The sequence below is a fragment of the Colletotrichum acutatum genome, assembly GCF_030867785.1.
Source record: "Colletotrichum acutatum strain CBS 112980 chromosome Unknown BDZ83scaffold_9, whole genome shotgun sequence".
Taxonomy (NCBI): Eukaryota; Fungi; Ascomycota; class Sordariomycetes; order Glomerellales; family Glomerellaceae; genus Colletotrichum; species Colletotrichum acutatum.
Genome location: NW_026849003.1, coordinates 293,213 through 310,450, shown reverse-complemented (window position 1 = coordinate 310,450; position 17,238 = coordinate 293,213). Strand labels below are relative to the sequence as shown.

At 53.8% G+C, this 17,238-nt stretch overlaps 5 protein-coding genes across 5 annotated transcripts; 2 read left to right on the top strand and 3 right to left on the bottom strand.

Annotated features, from left to right (window-relative positions):
* Positions 1 to 1,295: 1,295 nt before the first annotated feature.
* BDZ83DRAFT_567439 (uncharacterized protein) lies at positions 1,296 to 3,676 on the top strand (the record flags this gene model as incomplete). The annotated part of the gene is made up of 3 exons (XM_060503954.1): positions 1,296 to 1,329; positions 1,449 to 2,939; positions 2,994 to 3,676. 3 exons carry the CDS (start codon positions 1,296 to 1,298, stop codon positions 3,674 to 3,676), a joined length of 2,208 nt encoding a protein of 735 aa, XP_060369954.1.
* Positions 3,677 to 4,500: 824 nt separating this feature from the next.
* On the bottom strand, positions 4,501 to 5,247 carry BDZ83DRAFT_567434 (Frag1/DRAM/Sfk1 family protein; the record flags this gene model as incomplete). The annotated part of the gene is made up of 1 exon (XM_060503951.1): positions 4,501 to 5,247. One exon carries the CDS (start codon positions 5,245 to 5,247, stop codon positions 4,501 to 4,503), a length of 747 nt encoding a protein of 248 aa, XP_060369953.1.
* Positions 5,248 to 7,198: 1,951 nt separating this feature from the next.
* On the top strand, positions 7,199 to 8,500 carry BDZ83DRAFT_647457 (kinase-like domain-containing protein; the record flags this gene model as incomplete). Its single annotated transcript, XM_060510078.1, has 2 exons — positions 7,199 to 7,418; positions 7,491 to 8,500. The coding sequence occupies 2 exons, from the start codon at positions 7,199 to 7,201 to the stop codon at positions 8,498 to 8,500; spliced, it is 1,230 nt and encodes a 409-aa protein (XP_060369952.1).
* A 130-nt stretch (positions 8,501 to 8,630) lies between these two features.
* BDZ83DRAFT_448115 (exocyst complex component Sec10) lies at positions 8,631 to 11,669 on the bottom strand. Its single transcript, XM_060503152.1, has one exon. The coding sequence runs from the start codon at positions 11,307 to 11,309 to the stop codon at positions 8,760 to 8,762; it is 2,550 nt and encodes an 849-aa protein (XP_060369951.1). The 5' UTR covers positions 11,310 to 11,669; the 3' UTR covers positions 8,631 to 8,759.
* Positions 11,670 to 11,941: 272 nt separating this feature from the next.
* On the bottom strand, positions 11,942 to 16,898 carry BDZ83DRAFT_603885 (SNF2 family domain-containing protein). Its single transcript, XM_060507249.1, has 4 exons — positions 16,576 to 16,898; positions 13,307 to 16,525; positions 12,810 to 13,251; positions 11,942 to 12,751 (listed from the first exon to the last, which is right to left on the bottom strand). The coding sequence occupies exons 1-4, from the start codon at positions 16,643 to 16,645 to the stop codon at positions 12,178 to 12,180; spliced, it is 4,305 nt and encodes a 1,434-aa protein (XP_060369950.1). The 5' UTR covers positions 16,646 to 16,898; the 3' UTR covers positions 11,942 to 12,177.
* Positions 16,899 to 17,238: the final 340 nt, after the last annotated feature.

Genomic DNA, 17,238 nt, shown 5'->3' with positions numbered 1-17,238 from the left:
GCTTCGAAGTCGGTGAAAGGTGTAGAGGTAGATCCGATGATGGGCAACTGACACCCCACAGGGCTAGGCTCTATCTGCTCGGTGATCCAGGTCACAGGTGTTGGCCTAGACCCTAGATAGCTCACGCTTCAGACCTGAGTGGTCGCATTGCCCAATCCAAAGCCTGGAAGCCGATCCGCCACTCAGCGCGACAGGGTCCGGACTGGCCGACTGGAGAGACGGGCGGGTGCTGGACCGAAGCCACAACGGAGCGGACGATGGGCCATGCTGGCTTGTATGTATGTCGCAGTGGTGCCAGTGGCCCAGTGGTGTGTTTGTTTGCCAATATCTCTCGGGGACCTGGTCATTCGGTCGTTCGCAAAGAGAAATGGAATCCCCAATTCCCAATTCAAAGAGCTGGGGAGGGGAGGTGTGGTGGATGTTTGACAGGGGCAGAGGTGCTAGATGGCAGGTTGCTACGCCCGAAACGGAAGGGAAGGGACCCCGCATGACGTAAGGCGCTGCTGTCGTCGCAGCTCACTATGACTAGCCACTAGCACTAACTGCGCACGCCGTATCACCATCATTGACCGGCTCCCGCTCACCAGTTTTTTGGGGGAAAGCATACCTACTACCTCATCGTGCGCTCGCTCGCTCGCGCCGCGCCGCCAGTCTACCTTGGACGGGAGTCTTCCCACCAGCCCACGCCCCCCTACCAAGTGCCCCCTTTGAACCAGAAAGATCTGCTTCTGGATGTATGATATAACTTGCATGCCCTCTTTCGGGACCCCCCGCCTGCGCCTCGACGTCGTTCCTGGTCAATTTTTCTGCTCTTTGGTTTACCCAAGCATCCAAGCTCCTTGACCTCCCAGTTTTCGGCGCATCCTTCTTGCAGTATACCCTAGTACGACGAGAGGATCATCGCATCTCGTGATACCACTTCCTCTTGCGACACGGGTAAGCTGGTCCAGAAATAACATCAGTCGGGCCTCAACTCTCGGTTGTCAATCCATCTACAGCGTTACCCACGCGTCCACCTCAACCAGCGTGTAAGCCGCAAATCCGCTGCGAGCTTTCCCACTTTTCGACCTTCCGTTCCCTGTATTATACATCCTCGCTACTCCTCCGTACCCTCCTCGCTACGGTACATTCGCCCTGTGACGAACAGGCATCCGCAGCGGTTAAGTGGATAACCCCGGGATCGATACCACCAAGCCGGCTCCGGGCTGGCAATGATGCAAGCCAGCTCCTCCAAGACAGCGACGCAGCAGACGCAGCAGACGCAGACGCAGCCGCAGCAAAAGTCAAGCACAGGCATGGCGGAAACACGGTACCAAGTACCATCCACAGGTAACTTGAAACCTTACCTCGCTCTCTCCTGCAGAATACGAGATTTCTATTTGGAGAGGTCCGAATAAAGAAAGCATCTGTGTTAATCATAAATCCTTCTTTTCCCCTGAATATAGCAGCCCACTCGGGAAGATTAAAGTACGCCGACCCGCGGGATCTACCCAGCTTCCCATCCCCCGGTCTCAAATCCGATGGAGCTGCTGCTGGAGCTGCCGCATCGTTAGGTTGGGCAAACCAAAAACCAATCGACCTTTGGAAACCCGAAAAGTCAAACTCTGCATCAACCGCAGCTATGCTCGCAAAGGATTACAAAATGGCACCATCGTGGGAACCAAACTCAAGCTCTGCCGGGGCCAAGGCTGCTCTGCTGGCCAGCGCTTCAGCAAAGAGACAGTCCACCACCAACACGACCCCTCCTCCGTCTGCTACTGAGTCTTGGGGAAGCAGCGCTGCAAACCAGGCATTTAGACAAAGCCGCTCAGTCAAACAGCCCACCCAGACACCCTCTACCGCCGCCGCCGGCCTTGGCTCCCTTTCAGCAGCCCAGAATGCCATGCCGGCGTCCAGGAGGACAAGGCCACGAGCTAAATCGACCCCTGTGCCAAAAGAATCCTATCCCGGAGAATCACGAGCTGCTGCAAACGCTTTGAGTGCCGCCACAGCAGCTCACAGCCCTTCTTTGAAGCCAAAGTCCCCCACTGAGAACACTGGCTCAGTTCCGTACACAAACCTGCCCCGAAGCATGTTCACCTCCAAGCCCGCTATCGGACCTGAAGAAGATGAGAAGAAAAGAGCCGACGTTCTCCACGCCTCTGCGGTGGCCATGGCCAAAAAGATGTATAGCCAACAGCAAAGGATGGTCGACCAAGCACGAGTTCACCAAGCTGCAGGAGAGACCAGCCCCGACAACACTCAACCCAAACCTTATGTCAACCTCCAGGAAGCGGCATATAAGCTAGCGCAGGAGCGTTTATCGAAACTTCATGTGGAGCATCACCAGAACCGAGACTACCAAGAATACTACGGCAGCAACACCCAGACCACACCTCAGCGGAGGTTTACTATGAAGGGTAAGCTCAGACGGCGATCCTCAAGCGATGGCGACGCAAGTCACGATAAGGAACAATCTGAACGCATTCGAAGAGAAATGTCCATCTTCTCCTCCAACCTGACCAAGGTCGACGAGCAGAAGCGGACAAAGGATCGCGAGGCACTACTAGCAGCCGCCCAACGCAACGTCAAAGCCCGCCTGCAGGGCATGGATGACAAGATCTCAGCCGAGACCGGTATGGTGGCGCCCAGCTCAAAGAGCGATCGGAAGAGTGACTGGGAAGCCAAGGCTCAGATGGCTGCCATGACTAAGCACGAGTCTACCAATGTGAATAGGGGCAAGGTGGATGTTGGTGGCGGCATGTTCATGGATCCTGCGGCAGTCGACGAGATCGCCACGAGGAGAGTCCAGCCCGTGCTTGACGAGATCAACGAGAAGGCAGCTATCGAGCGGGAACGGCAAGAGGTTCTCAAGGCGGAGGCAGAAGCCAAGAAGAGAGACGAAGAGAAGCGCAAGGAGCGTGACAGAGAGGTTAAGGAGATCAACCGCAAGGTTATTGGTATGTTGTCGTCTTCCTTCTTATGCGTGAAACCTTCTCCTAACATCATCACAGCGCAAGAGAAGCAGGAAGAAAAGGAGAAGCGCCACCGTGAGAAGCAAGAGCTGAAGGCCAAGAAGGAAGAGGAAAAGGCCATCAAGGCCGAGGAAAAGCGCAAGTCCAAGCTCCCCGAGATCACGCCGGGCGACTCGGCCGTCGTTGCAGCAGAGTCCAGCGAAATTTCACCCGTGAGCGACGACCAGGGCACCACCCGCGCAGGCCAGCACAAGCCCGGTGTGATCAACACGAACAGAGAAAGCTCCGGCAGCGACAACCCGCGCTCGCCCAGCGACAGCGGCTCGCCGACGAACAAGATGAAGACTTGGCTCAAGTCACGCTTCGGACGGCCGCGGGGCCGATCTGCGGCCGGTGAGAACGCAGAGGAGCGTGGCTTCGTCGGTGGCGTTGCGCTGGCGAGGCTCGCCAACGAGAGCGCAACCAGTCTTGGTGACGCGCGGTCGGCTAGTATGCGAGAGGTTGCCATCGCCGGCAAGAGTAGCGAGACGACGCCCAGGTCGGCAGCGGCGCAGGAGGGCGAGGTGAGCCCCGTGAGCTCTGATTCCGAGTCGGAGCACTTTGTCGAGGCGAGCGATGATCTGGAAGGTCCGGTCTCGCCGCCGGCTGCTATTCGGGACCCGAACACGCACAAGACACACAGCCCCACGAGGGATTCGCGGTTCCGAGAGAACCTTGAATAGATTGGGACAGACTGGCACTTTCAGCAACGAACGGCCACTTCTTCACTTAGAATGGATGGCGTTTATGGACGGAACTTCCCCTCCGAAGAATATTTCAATTAGGCAGAGGGTAGGACAGGGGTTTATAGCGAGGAGCGTTGGAGTGCATTTCATGGTTGAGACATGCTCAACGTACAGATATAACATCGCTTCTCGATTGTTGTATGTTTATCAGAATTTCTAGTCTTTCGTCAAATTATCGAAGCAAATCAACTCTAAAGGCGCCGTGGCTCATACTTTTGATGTATTAGCTCACATGTAAAGCTACTCAGCGACCGTAGCATCTGGCTCACAGTGCTGTCATTTCCAACCTCCATTTCGTCGTCTGACGGGCTTCAAGCTGATCATGGCGGATGAGAAGCTTCCTGTCTACGCACTGCGCTTGAAGCGCCTGGACTATCTTCTCATTCGATGTTGAGATGACGTGAAAGCAGCCCGGAGTGCATACGCACGGAAGTAGGTCCATGCCGGCCTACGTGCCAATTGACTTTTCCACTGCGTCACTGAATATGGGAGTAGAAGATCGGGATAGTTCGTGAATCGCACATATGCAGTGAATTTGTAAATGCTACTGTAAATCTAAGAAGTGCGCAGAATGATTACGCTCAAAACGCCTGCTGTTCATGATGTTTGCCCCCTGGGTATGCAGATGCCAATTCGTACAACACGAGCCCTCGTCATGCTCGCGATTACTCCATCCACCATTTCATTATCTTTCTTCTCTTTTGCGTCATCCTATTTCCATTTCCTTCCCATTACCATTTAAAAGAGTCAGTTCAGACGCCTTAAAAGTTCCCCGGCCCGCTGCCAGTCCATTGACTCATCCCCGGCTTCGAAAACCGGTTCGCCTTATTCCTCGTCTTGGCCGCGGGCAACAAGTCGACGGTGAACGAAAAGATGTAAAACGAAAAGATGAAGGCGACAACCCACTCGAGGATCGCGGCGGCGTTGTAAATCTCTTTAAAGTTGCAGACAATAAAAGCGATGGCAAGGACAATCTCGACGAGGATGAAGACGAGCTTGATCCAGAAGGAGGCGGCGAGGTAGGTGTGGTCCGGGTACTTGATTCCCAAACGCTGGTATTCCCAGCAGATGAAAATGGCCGACAGCAGGTAGCCGCCCATGAAGAAGAGCAGGAAGAGCAGGTGCAGGTTCTTGTGGCGGTAGGTATCAAAGATGCTCAAGCAAATAAGGCCGACGGTGCCGATGATGGCGAAGAAGATTGTGAAGCCGTACAGAATCTTTTCGCCGATGGAGGTGTTGGGCACGAGGCGGCCCTTGTGGCGGAGCCAGCGGTCGGAGAAGAAGGAGAGGTCGAGGAAGACGGTGGTGAGGACACAGCCGGTGATGAAGAGGGGCTTGAGGTAGTAGGCGCCGACGTCGCTGATGTAGGCGATGGACTGGGGCGGCGACATGGAGGGGTAGATTGTGCGGTGGGTGTCGATGATCCAGTAGAGGAGCATGCCGAGGAGCATGCCGAGCCAGACGAGGCCCGATATGATGGGGAAGATCCAGTATGATAATATTCTCATGTTGGGCCGATGTTGTGTGTGTATGTGTTGGCCTTGGCGTTTGTGGTTTTCTTGTTCTTCTTCTTTCTGTGAGGGCGTAAGCTTGTGTTGCCAAGGATTCACGATGGTGTTTCCCCCAAAGGAGGCCGTTCGTCGAGGGCACAGTTGGTGTAGTTACTACATCCAAGCTCACGACGCCAATTGGGAGTGGTGATGACGAGGTATGACGATTGAAGAAGAAAGTGGACTCGAAATGCATCACTTACCAAGAAAGGATGTGTTCACTGTCGCAAACGTTGTTTGTGGCAGACCTTGAAAAGATCACGAAACTTTGGGCTGAAGAAAAACAGAACTCGAAAAGGAGGTCTGACCACGTTTGGTAGGTATTATGTCGTTGGCTGTAAGTATCACACGCGAAAGGGAGCGCGCGGGAGGGGTCCTTAATGAATGTTGCGCGGGAGATGCCTGCGTACGTCAAACATCGGGCGGTGCCTGGAGAAAAGAGAGCAGAATGGACTGAGGTGTGGCCCCGGGAGGTCGGGTATGCGGACTTAAGAGGTGTCATCGGCGTCCCGTTACCCGTATGTTGGTTGCCCGATGGGTCCGGGCTGGCTTGCTGCGGTCGGGCGCACTCTCTTTCTCTCTGAGTCTACGGAGTAGATCCAGGTATTGTTATTGAGCCAATATCGTTCGGCAGCCCCTTGCAAGCTACCTAGTCCAAAAAGTTCTGAAGTCATGGATTCGATCGGCACTTGGAGCGGACACTTGGTGCGCAAGCTCCCCGGCCGGGGCGCGCGTTGTGGGGAGAACATGTCATTGGTCTCGGGGAGAGCAAGTCAACAAGGGGATGACGTAGTGGCGCGGCCGACCGTGAGGTCCCCCTACCTGCTGTGGTACAGGCTAACAAACTCTTAGACCGCAGCTTCGCTATCGCAAAAGTTGCGATTCGCCGCGAGTCTGGCCGGATTAAGCGCCTAGAGGGAAATTATCGGGGCTCTCAACCCGCCTGATCTGCTCAATTGCTGTATCTCTGATTTGAGTTTATGCCTTTTTTTCTTCCTTGCTACGGCTACTGCATTCGGTGAAGCAAGATCAGAATGGGATCAATGAATCGACCACACGTTAATTCTCTGAGTCTTCCACACCACCTACGTTGGTTGCTGACAGATGGACAACTCTCATTAACACCTTGCCTGAAGGTCGAGGGAAAGCCTTGGCAGCCACATCTTTCGGAGAGACGGGGAACAACCATGTCCGCGAACCAACAACTGGAAACACCACCATCTCGGGTCCATCCGAGTTGGGCATGTGTTCTCCTGCACCGCCGCAATTTCTAGGTGCTTCCTCAATACCAAGTGCTCGTAGGGATAAAACAGCTTTACCGCACTAGGGAATACGGTGGGTTCGGGGGGCCGCTCCATAGTAAATTCCGCTCCGCGCCCAGCACTCATGTCACTCAAATGATCGCCGCGCCGCGTATGAAGATGGCGCAAGAAGCGCAAGGTTAAATAGCGGAAAGAACACAGCCAACTAAGATCTGATGATGTTGGATCATTGTGTGGCTTTGCGCAGTAAGGCATTCGATGGAACATTGGAGATCTGGAAAGACTTTTGTACTGTGAATGTTGTCGCGGAGGTCTCTTTCGGCTTGCAAACTTGCCTTCTGCCATCCGAAGTCTGCTGCAATTCAATTTAATCGAAATGCACACACAGAGCTTCAGGGTCGAGTCGCGACTGCTGCCGCAAAAAGCACAGTGATGCAGGATTGGAAGTAACCGTCCAATCGGCCCCAGTTTTGAGCTCGGGAAAGGCGCACCTTCCGGAATGTGGCTTGATTCTAGCTGTGGCACCTATAGCCAATCATCATCTGGTGCGCCTGGCAAGGCTACTACTAACTTGACTTCAGCCGTCGCCTCGTCCCTCTATCAACTCCAAGACTACACCGCGGCGACGTTAGTCACGGCCATCCACGATGTCGGCATCACCACTCGTCGTCCGTCCTGCCGACGCGCTGAAGCCGGCGGGAGCTATCGGCTCGCCCTTCCGCAACGTGTCGTCGGCTCAGGTCTCCTCAGGAAACGGCACCCCGCAGCCATCCAAGGACAAGAAGGCCGCTCCCGTCCCGACAACAGCCCCGACTCTGGATCTCGCCGAGCAGATGAACGAGGTCGAGAAGAAGCAGTATGTCAAAGGTTAGTCGACGGATCGCAAAAGGGCTGGGTTGCGCAACAAGAATAGACCTCGCTGACAACCATAACCTACAGGAAAGAAGCTCGGAGAGGGTACCTACGCCATCGTCTTCCTCGGCCACCTCCGATCGAACACCTCCTCCCTCGTCGCCATCAAGAAGATCAAGGTCCAGAAAGAATACCAAGAAGGCATGGCACCGGACGCCGTCCGCGAATTGAAGCACCTCCAAGAGCTCCAGCACCCCAACATCATCTCCCTCCTCTCCGTCTTCTCCTCAAAGGACCAGAACCTCAACCTCGTCCTCGAATATCTGCCCCTGGGCGACCTCGAGATGCTCATCAAGGACACGGCCAACGTCCGCTACGGTGCCGCAGATATCAAGGCCTGGATGGGCATGCTCACCCGCGGCGTCTGGTTCTGTCACGAAAACTTTGTCCTGCATCGCGATATCAAGCCCAATAACTTGCTGATCGCCGCCGACGGCGAGGTGAAGCTTGCCGACTTCGGTCTCGCGCGGAGCTTTGCGGACCCGTATCAGGTCATGACAAACCAGGTCATCACGCGCTGGTACCGCCCGCCTGAATTGCTCTTTGGCGCGAAACATTACAGCGGCGCCGTTGACGTCTGGAGTGTCGGATGCGTCTTTGCTGAACTTATTATTCGTGCGCCGTACATGCCGTCCGAGACCGAGGTTCAACAGATTTCTCTCATCTGTCGTGCCGTCGGTACACCGACGGAGGACAACTGGCCAGGAGTGACAAAGCTTCCCGCTTACACGGTGCCGGATGATGCTGAGCCCGTCAAGGGCAAGGATTTCTACCAGGCCATGTTCGGCACCGTGGGTCCCGAGGGTGTCGACCTCCTAATGAAGACGTTCATTCTCGATCCCAAGAAACGCATCACCGCACGAGACATGCTGAACCACAACTGGTGGCGCACGGAGCCGAAGCCTTCACGCAAGGAGGACCTCCCCAAGAAAGGCGGCGGCGAGGAAAAGATGGGCGCGGACCTGAAGCGGCGTCCCGGCATGGTTGAGGAGGATAGGGGCGCCAAGGTGGCTCGCAAGCTCAACTTTGGAGCTTAGATTTCCATTTCCATGCGGTCTTTACGAGTTCTTTCCACAGTTGCAAAAAAAAGTATGTAGCATCACGGGCGTTACGGCAGAGGCAAACGGGTCAAGGGACAAGGGTATATTCTTTTAAGGATAGGACAGGCTATTTAAAGGGGGTTTCTTCCCAACGGTTTTGGGAAGATCTAGTTTTTGTACTCCGCAAAACATCAAGGCTTCTTTTTTTCTCGTCATTTGCATCGTCCAGTTTCTTGGCTCTTCTCCTAGGAGCTCTTCACATCACCGAGCATTCCATCCCGTACATGGCCCTCTCAACATCCTTCCTGACCTGATACCAATCCGCCCGGCGCTGGGCAAACTCGTAGGCCTCTTCGGCGCGAAACACGCCCTCGAAGCGGTCTCCGTCGGCAATAATGGTGGCCATCTCCTTTGCGTGACGGGGATCGATGAGATAAATCTGGCTCAGCTCCCTCAGCGCCTTGAAGTACGCCAACAGGTCCTGGTTCTTGAGGGTGCGGATGTACTCAAAGTAGAGGTTCATGTCGGCGATGAGCTTGATGGCGCCTTCGGTGCTGACGCGTTGGCGCTTGAGGTGCTTGCACACGGCCGTGAAGAGGCGCAGGCCGACCTCGCCGTTGAAGACGTCGAGCATGGACTTGTCGGTGCTGCCGACCAGCATGCGCGTGTGCGCCGAGACGAGTTCCTTGATGCGCTGCGCCGTCGGCGTCGGGCCCGGGTCCGCGAGGATGCCGCCCGTCTCGGTCGGGTTGTAGTCCGTCGGCTGCTGCGTCGTGCCGTGGAGGTACTCGACCTCGTCCATGAGCACGTCGATGCCCTTGTTCAACCCCGCCGCGACGCTCTCGTCGAGCATCTGCTCCCACTTCTTCTTGGCGATGCCTGACGGGTCGAGGAAGTCGTTCTTGTCGGCAATCTTGGGGCCCGCGAGCTGCTGCTCAAAGAAGACGTCAATCATCTGGGAGATGAGGTCACCCACGTTGACGAGCTCGATAAAGGTCACCAGGGGCGCTACGCCAGACTGGTTGTGGTCGCTGACTTCTCGGGGGTTGTAGTGCGAGAGGTGCTCCACGGCCTTGTCAAAACCAGGCTTGACGTGCCTATTTCCGAGGATGCGGAGCATCACCACGAAGATGGTCTCGCACTGCTCCCGCGCCTCTTCACCGTATTGACCTCCCAGCTTGATGAAGCTAGATGCCCGCGCCATACTTGTCTTGGCGACGTGTGTCAGGTTGAGTGCCACTTCGATGCTGAAGAGCGTCTTGATACCCTCCATGCGTGACGCCATGAGTGCTGCCTTGGCCGCCAATTCGTCAGTCGGTGCCTTCTCGGGTAGTGGACTCAGCCGTCCGTTCCCGTCTACACCTGGAGCTAGGCTGGGTGTATGCGGCCTCGATGGCTCTGGTGAAAGAGCAGCGGTGCCGTTTGGCGTCACGGGTTTCGCCGAAGTTCCAAATGAGGGCAGCACAGTAACCGGCATCATGACGACCTTTTTGAAGGAACTCAAAAAGTCCTTTTTGTCCGCTTGCCTGTTGAAGTTGCTCATGTAGAACGATTCGACTGAGGCGTCTTGCTCCGATAGCTTCTTCTCCCACTCTGCCACCTCTGATTCGGCGTGCTGCGTAAAGAAGTCAAGCTCCTCTTGTAGGTAGAGGTCGAGATGTGGCTCAAAGACTCGTAGCATCATTTCTTTTGCCTTTTCTTCCAGACTTCCCTTGAAATCTTTTGGTGTTGTCAGCGACTGAAAGAATAGCATGCCCTGCTCAAAAACCCCCGCCACGGCCCTGAGATACGCCTGCAAGTTCCGGTCATGTGCAGCGTCGAAAAGGGGCGTGACATAATCCATGATGATATCCTCCCTGACTTTTTCCATCAACTCCCAAAACACAAAGTCGGGGTTCGCAAAGACCCGCTCTATAACTTCTGCCTGTTCGTTCATCTTTCGTAATAGGATCTCGAAGAACATTCGCGACGGCTCGAGGTTGATGTCGTCTGGGTTGGCCCGGTTAATGCAGTCCACTGCATTCGCCCTCAAGATGTCCTCATCATTGAAGATGGGGTGTTTTTGCACAAAGAGCTCAGTACCAGCATTGCCACCATTCAGCGCGTGCAGCACATGAGCGTACCGTTTCATTCTGTTGTCGACATCCAAAGATTCGTAACCCTGCTCAAATTCCCGTAGCACAGCGCTCTCAAAGATACTCGTCATAGTCATTAGTCGATCCTCCCTCTGATTCCAGCCCTGTGCCCAGTCGCTCTTTGCAAACGTCTGTAGATTCGAGAGCATCTTGGCCTGTCGCTCGGGGTCTCTGAAGACTTGAAAAACGATGGGATCTGTATGGCTCTTTGCCCTTGCCAAGTCAAAGTAGAAGGGCGCCAATGAGCCGTAAATCTTCCCGTACTCTTCCCTCGCGTGTCCCCTCACACTTTTGGCGCTCTTGATCACGTCTAATAGTGCCTCGGGGTCCTTAAAAGGGTCCTTCGGCGTCGGGGCTCCCACCGTCATCTTTTCGAATCCATCGACAGGTGGTGCGACCGACTGGCGCTTCCGGCGCTCTTCTTCTAATGTGGCATCGAACAGGGTCGTACTCGTGGGTTTCGGCGCCGTGTGGTTCGCTGGGGCGCCTGGCTGGTTGTTGGCTGCATTCGCTGCACGTTCTGCCGCCTCTCGTCTCCTCCTCACGGCGTCTTCGAAACGGCGTCTCGCCTCTTGCTCATCCCAGCATCCCATGCTCTTCAATCGAGTGACCCATCTTGTATCATCGTATACCATCTCCTGCATTCGTCGGGACGCTCGAGCGACCTGCATCAGGTCTGCGACGGGGAGGTAGTCTAATATGGCGACAAGGATTTCTACCCATTGTCAGCTTCCCTGAGATTCTTTGGTCGGGATGAAGAGCGAACCTGCTGGGAGCGTCGGCCTCGAATCCAGCATCTCAGTCGCCTTCAAGGCGCCGAGGATGCCGCCCCCCTGAGGGGCAGTCCCTCGAGACCTATACATGCTGGCGTAAAGGGTATAGCTGGTGCATCTGGGGTGCAATCTTGGTCGCGTATAGCCTCGAGCCGGTCGACAGGCTTTTCAAAGCATGATCAGGCTACCGAATTGTAGCTGGGAAGTTCAGGCGGGGTTGCTGAGGTTGTAGTTGGAATGCTGTACAATGGGTTCGATGCTGGTTGCCTGTCTGTCAGCCTGGGGTTCAATTATGACCTAATTATCTCCAACAAGGTCCCCGCAGCACCTGGCGCCAGTTGTGGTGGGCCCCCTTGAGCCACGAAACCCCTAAATGCTTGAGGTAAGGGGCCTTAAGGTACCTTAAACTTACCTCATTTACTCAACCTCTCAGTTTCTCCAGCGCTAAAAGACGGGCCTCACATGGTCTACTTGACTCGGGTTGGCCTATGTTTGAAAGCTGGCGATCACTCAATTTGGACCTCTTGATTCACCGCGTGTCAGGTGTTGAATGTGAATTGTGTTGTAATCTAGCCTAGGAGTGGGCCACCCCGCGACGTCTATACTCAAACATACAGAATCCCTACTCATAAATGGGTGCTGACACTACCACCGTTGTCCCCCAAAAACCACGTCTACCAAACGCCACATAACCTGCGTTGCCTCGTTGTTCCCAGTATCAAACAGTACACTTCCTAACTCTCTGCTGCGTGGATTGTCGGACAGTTTAGTCCTCGGCAACAATCTCCTCCGCAACGCTTGATGCAATTCGCCGGGATACGCGCCCAAATAGGCACTCCCAGAGATCATCAGTCGCAACCGCTTCGCCTGTATTCTTATCCCTGCTCATCAGTTGGTTGAGATGAGCTTGCTCTAGCTCCAAAGTGTTCGCAGCCTCCAGAGTAGGCTCTTGGACCTCTGGAGTGGACTCCTTGGACTTTCCTTTGGAATTCTGATCCATGTGTTCTATGCGTCGCTTGACCGACAGGTTATAAATTGATTCCTCTACCGAGCCTTCAATCAGATACAACCAAACGGTTGTCTCGCTCTTCTGACCGATGCGGTCTACACGAGCAATCGCCTGCAATTCGAGCGCGGTGTTCAGCAGCGGCTCGCACAAGAAGACGTGGCTGGCGTTGACGAGGTTGAGCCCACTTGAGTTTGCCCGGCCATGGAGCATGAAACACTCAATGCTAGCATCATTCTGGAACTTCATAATACCGCTGGGCCTGTCGATTGCGGAGAAGCCTATCTGATAGCGGTTGAATGCTTCACCCAGAATTGCCAGAAAACTTTTGTATCTGCAAAGTGAAGCATTAGTGGAGAAATCTAAGGAGGTTTTGATGATACTGTACTTACTGGGAGAAGATGACAGACTTGGCACCGGGATCCGATTCCCTCAACCATAGTATGTGTCTGACAATTGAGTCGACCTTTGTCCCGAAGGACATCCTCAATAACTCAATGTCATTGATTTGAGCAAGCTTTTCAGTGCTGAAACGGGAGTAGATGCCATTTGTTTTGGCAGCCTCATCTTTCTTCACTCCAGGCGAGGCAGAAACTGGGGTCTCATCGTGTAGCTTCAACTCTCTTGGCTTGAGGGTAATATCATGGAGTTCAGTGAGTCGAAGCTTCCTCTTGCACATAGGGCAATTCTGATGAGCCTTATGCCAGTGCTTCATGCAGTCTTTGCAGAACTGGTGGCCACACACTGTCAGAACTCCAATGGTAAAGTTCGACTGGCAAATGATACACATCCGAGGCTCGTTAGACTTTCCGCCGTCCATTTTGAGATTTAGCACTGGAAAAATATTTGGTAAGTGTCAATCGGGATGAATGAATTGGGAAGAACCCACGATATCTGTGCTTCGCCTTTGAGGAATCCAGCTTTCTGCGGTAATTGTTCTCGCTCGCGATGCAAGAAGCCACCGCCGGTCCATCTTTGGGGCCTTCATAGGGAGCAACACTGTCTGACACTGCTTGGAGCTGTCGATAGTACTCAACCCTGGCATTCATGGCACTTGTGAAACGGTCGGTCTCCCGTTCCAAAGCTGTGGCCGCTTTAGTCTGAGCGGTGATATTCGCTTGTGTTTGTTGAATCTGCTTGGTCACGATTCCGTGCTCGAGGCTTGCCCGACCGCCGCCATCCTTTGGTAGCCTCGAGGAAATAGCTCGTAACTCGGCAATGGCACGACGAAGTGAACCATGCCTGGCTGGGGACGGCTTCACTGAATCCCTGGCGTCATTGAGAGCCAGGAACTTCTCTGGGGCCGGGCCATCGCCATTCTCTGCGGCAGTCAGTGAAACGTTGGTCTCGTGCCTAACCAACGCATTCTCAAGCCCTGAGATGGCGTCCTGACGGTCAGCAATGGTGGCACGCAGGATTTGCACATGGACGATAAGTTCCTCTTGAATCTGCGTGGAGTCGGTGAACTCTTCACCAGTGACCTCATTTTCCGCCTCTTCATCGATCAGTGCCTGACAGAGCAAACCGATGAGAGCCTCTCTCCATTCATCAATGCGATCTGCCTGCTCGTTGAGAACACCATAAAGTTCTTCCAATGTGTCAAGCGTCGGAGCGCTTTCCAGTCCCTTTGGCCCGCTTAAAGTAAGTTCCGGGATCTCGACGAAAGACTGAGTTTCGGCTTGGCGTCCCAGGCTATTCATAAGCGACATTGCTCTCGCATGACTTTCCGAGAGGATTTCTCTTCGGACCTCCTGAGCCTTACTGTACTCTTCGTCTTCAAGTTTCTGGTACTTCTTGAAGTCATCGGAATCCGCTTCAGTCATGTCCGCATTGCTCTTGATCTGGAACAAGGCGTTCGCACAGAAGAACGTGGCTTTATGAAGGACCTCCAGAGCATGCCGAAGTTTAGTGCGGGCCTCACCAACAAGAGCATTTGTTGCGCCCTCATCGCCTTCGCCTTGATCGCTATCGTCCCCGCTTCGAGCTGCGGCACAAATCTCCCCTGATAGCGTACCAACAGCAGCTTTCACTTCCTGCCGGCACTCGGCGACAAGATCCATGGCATCCACCTTGACCTTCTCCCATATCTCAAGAGCCTCTTTGACCCTGGGGCTGTTTTCGAGCATTTGACCGCGTGTAAGTCTGGCCTGTAGGTAGGCCCGATGATCGGTTCGGATGTCGTTCTCGCTTTGCTCAATCATAGCATCCAGGACTTCGTCGACTGTTCGCATAGGTCCGACTTTCCGACCAGTGCCGCGTATCTGAACGATTTCAGGATGGAGAGCTGCCTGTCGTAAACGGTTAAGCCACGTTCGCATCTCAGTCTCGTTCTTTTCTGGTGTCCAGTCGGACTTCACAGGAGCACCAAGAAGATCTAGTCCACAACTCTTGGCCATAGTCTTGAACATCTCGCCATAGTATTGTTCCTCTACCGCGGTGAAGGGCAATGTAATGACGTATCGCTTTTGAGGCGGCACAGCAATTTCGTGCCTGACAAGTTGTTTGGTATGGCGCAAGGCAATGCTGCCAAAAAGAGACTTGAATAGAGGCTTGTGTGACTCCGTCAGAGCCTTCCAAATTTGAGGTGATGATGCATATGGCTCGTAGCGCAGAAAGCTGAGCAGACCGTGGAGATCTTTGACGTCGTTCTTCACCGGTGTCCCAGTAACGCCCCAAACGTTGACACGAGGAAGTACTCTTGCGACTATAGCTGCGCCGCTCACTCCACCCTCAATCATCTGAGCTTCGTCAAGACAGACGCGCCACCAGGATATTCTCGTCAGAGGCGACACCAGACGTTCGTATTTTCTCTCTTGTCGCCGAGATCTATCAGGGGGCTTCAAAGCAAAGTGGACCTCTGCTGATAAGATTGGATATGTGGTGATGACCACATCGTACGAAGCCAAGTCGAAACGAAGATCATCCTCGGTCTCAAAGTTGACATTCTTGCGCCCTGGGTAGAATTTGACTCGTAGATGAGGTGCGTGCCGTGCAAGCTCTGCAATCCACTGGTTTCTTAGTGACTCTGGCGTAACGATCAAAGTTGCGCCGGTTGTCAGAAGCTCATCACCCTCTCGCGTGACAATGTGGCTATCGGTCGGCGGTCGGGGATGTAGCGTGACCAGGCCGATGACTTCGAGAGTCTTGCCGAGGCCCATCTCTTCAGCTAGAATCCCTCCCCGTATGTCCCGCTCCGCTTGCTGAAAGGCTGTCAGGTCGGTAGTGACGACATGATACAGATCGCTGACGTAGAATGATTGTCCGGATTCCCCTTCGGTCCGAACTTTGCGGAAGCTATGTGCGATATCCGCTCCCAGAGGAGTAGACAGCTCCTCAATGTTTGAGACTGATTCCGCACTTGCCTTCCTCCAACGAACTCCTTCCCGGCCGAGAAGCCATTGAATCGTTTTCTTCTGGTAAGGGTAAAGTTTGGCCGTCAATTCGGGGATATCGATTGAAAGCGCGGTCTTATCGTCGGCGGGTGGTACATGAGCTGCCTCATAGAAGTCCAAGGGGGACCAGCTCTGTTGTTTCGAACTTGAGGCGGTTTCGTCGTGTAGAAAAGCATTGAGGACTCGCTGACTAACCTGGCGCTCATTTGCAGATCGCAACCAGCTGTATGGTGTCTTCGTTTCATTCCAATAGAGCTTGAAGCAAAACACCACGGAGAGAAAGTCTCCTTGAGGGCGCAATGTGACATCAAGTTCCGCCCAGACATCGCCTTCGCCATGAGTCTTCTTCTGTTTCTGGGCAAAGACATACAGACAAGCTGCCAGACGCTGGGTGATGGCATTCGAATGGATTGCGACAGAAATTTTGGTCCAAGGGGCTGACGGTTTGATGCGAGAGGCAATGCTAAACTCATTCGATTTGTCTCTGACTAGTTGCAAATGGGGTCCAATATTGTGTCGAGTAAAGGGGAGTATTTCCTCGGGGCATTTTCGAACGAATTCCAGTTCTTCATCGGCCATAAGAAGCGCTTTCACATCTTCATGCGATCGCTTGAATCGTTTTGCAGACGGTTCAGTCGCATCATGGTACTGGGGTTGAGCCTCATCGTTGGACGGGAGGTTCCGCAGTTGGTGAATAAAGTCGACCGGCCAAGGTTCTAAGGATGTTAGTCAGAATATGCATACTTTCCAGTGAAAGTCAACAAACCATGAAATGAGATCGCTGTGGTCTTTGGGAGCGGCCTTCCGCGGCGAGCTGTCATCTTTGTGCGAGCCATGGTTGATCTTGATCACTGTTGCTCACACTCTTATCAACGACTTCACCGGGCCTTAAGTATATGCTGGAAACATGCTTGCTTTGTTGAAACTGTGTGAACAAGCAGGAAAGACCGGAAAGACGGATGATATATGAGTGTGGCTCGTATGTAGTGATTCTATTGTCTCTGGAAACAATAAATTGGAAGAAGAGGGAATGTTGAGTAAGGTAAAGCGCAATATGCGCTTCGGACATGGAAGGAAGGAAGTTCCTCGGTACTTAGCTTAATCGATAAGCAGGCAGTAAGAGGCAAAGTCGCGTCGCATTGCCTCTAAAGTCGCCTGGATTTTAGCGCGACAGATGGAGGGGCACTGCTAATTTAGCGGAGCTTCACTGGCAGAACGAACCTCGGCGGGCCATGACAGCATGGGTGACAGATAATAGCTGATAGGGAAGGCGGTCAGAATTGTGTGCACAGGCCACAATCCATTTGAGCTGATCTGCTTATCTAAGGCAAAGTTATCCCGATCCTTAGCGTCTGTCGGAACAAAAATTGGGAGACAGCAGTCGAGGAATATCGCGAGACCCATTGATTTCGACGACATCACCCACGCA

Coding starts and splice junctions, on each gene's coding strand:
- BDZ83DRAFT_603885 (XM_060507249.1), bottom strand. CDS start 16,645: ATGGCTCGCACAAAGATGACAGCTCGCCGCGGAAGGCCGCTCCCAAAG. Junction 13,252..13,306: donor AAAGGCGAAGCACAGATATC/GTGGGTTCTTCC, acceptor ATATTTTTCCAG/TGCTAAATCTCAAAATGGAC. Junction 12,752..12,809: donor AAGTCTGTCATCTTCTCCCA/GTAAGTACAGTA, acceptor TTCACTTTGCAG/ATACAAAAGTTTTCTGGCAA.
- BDZ83DRAFT_448115 (XM_060503152.1), bottom strand. CDS start 11,309: ATGCAGGTCGCTCGAGCGTCCCGACGAATGCAGGAGATGGTATACGAT.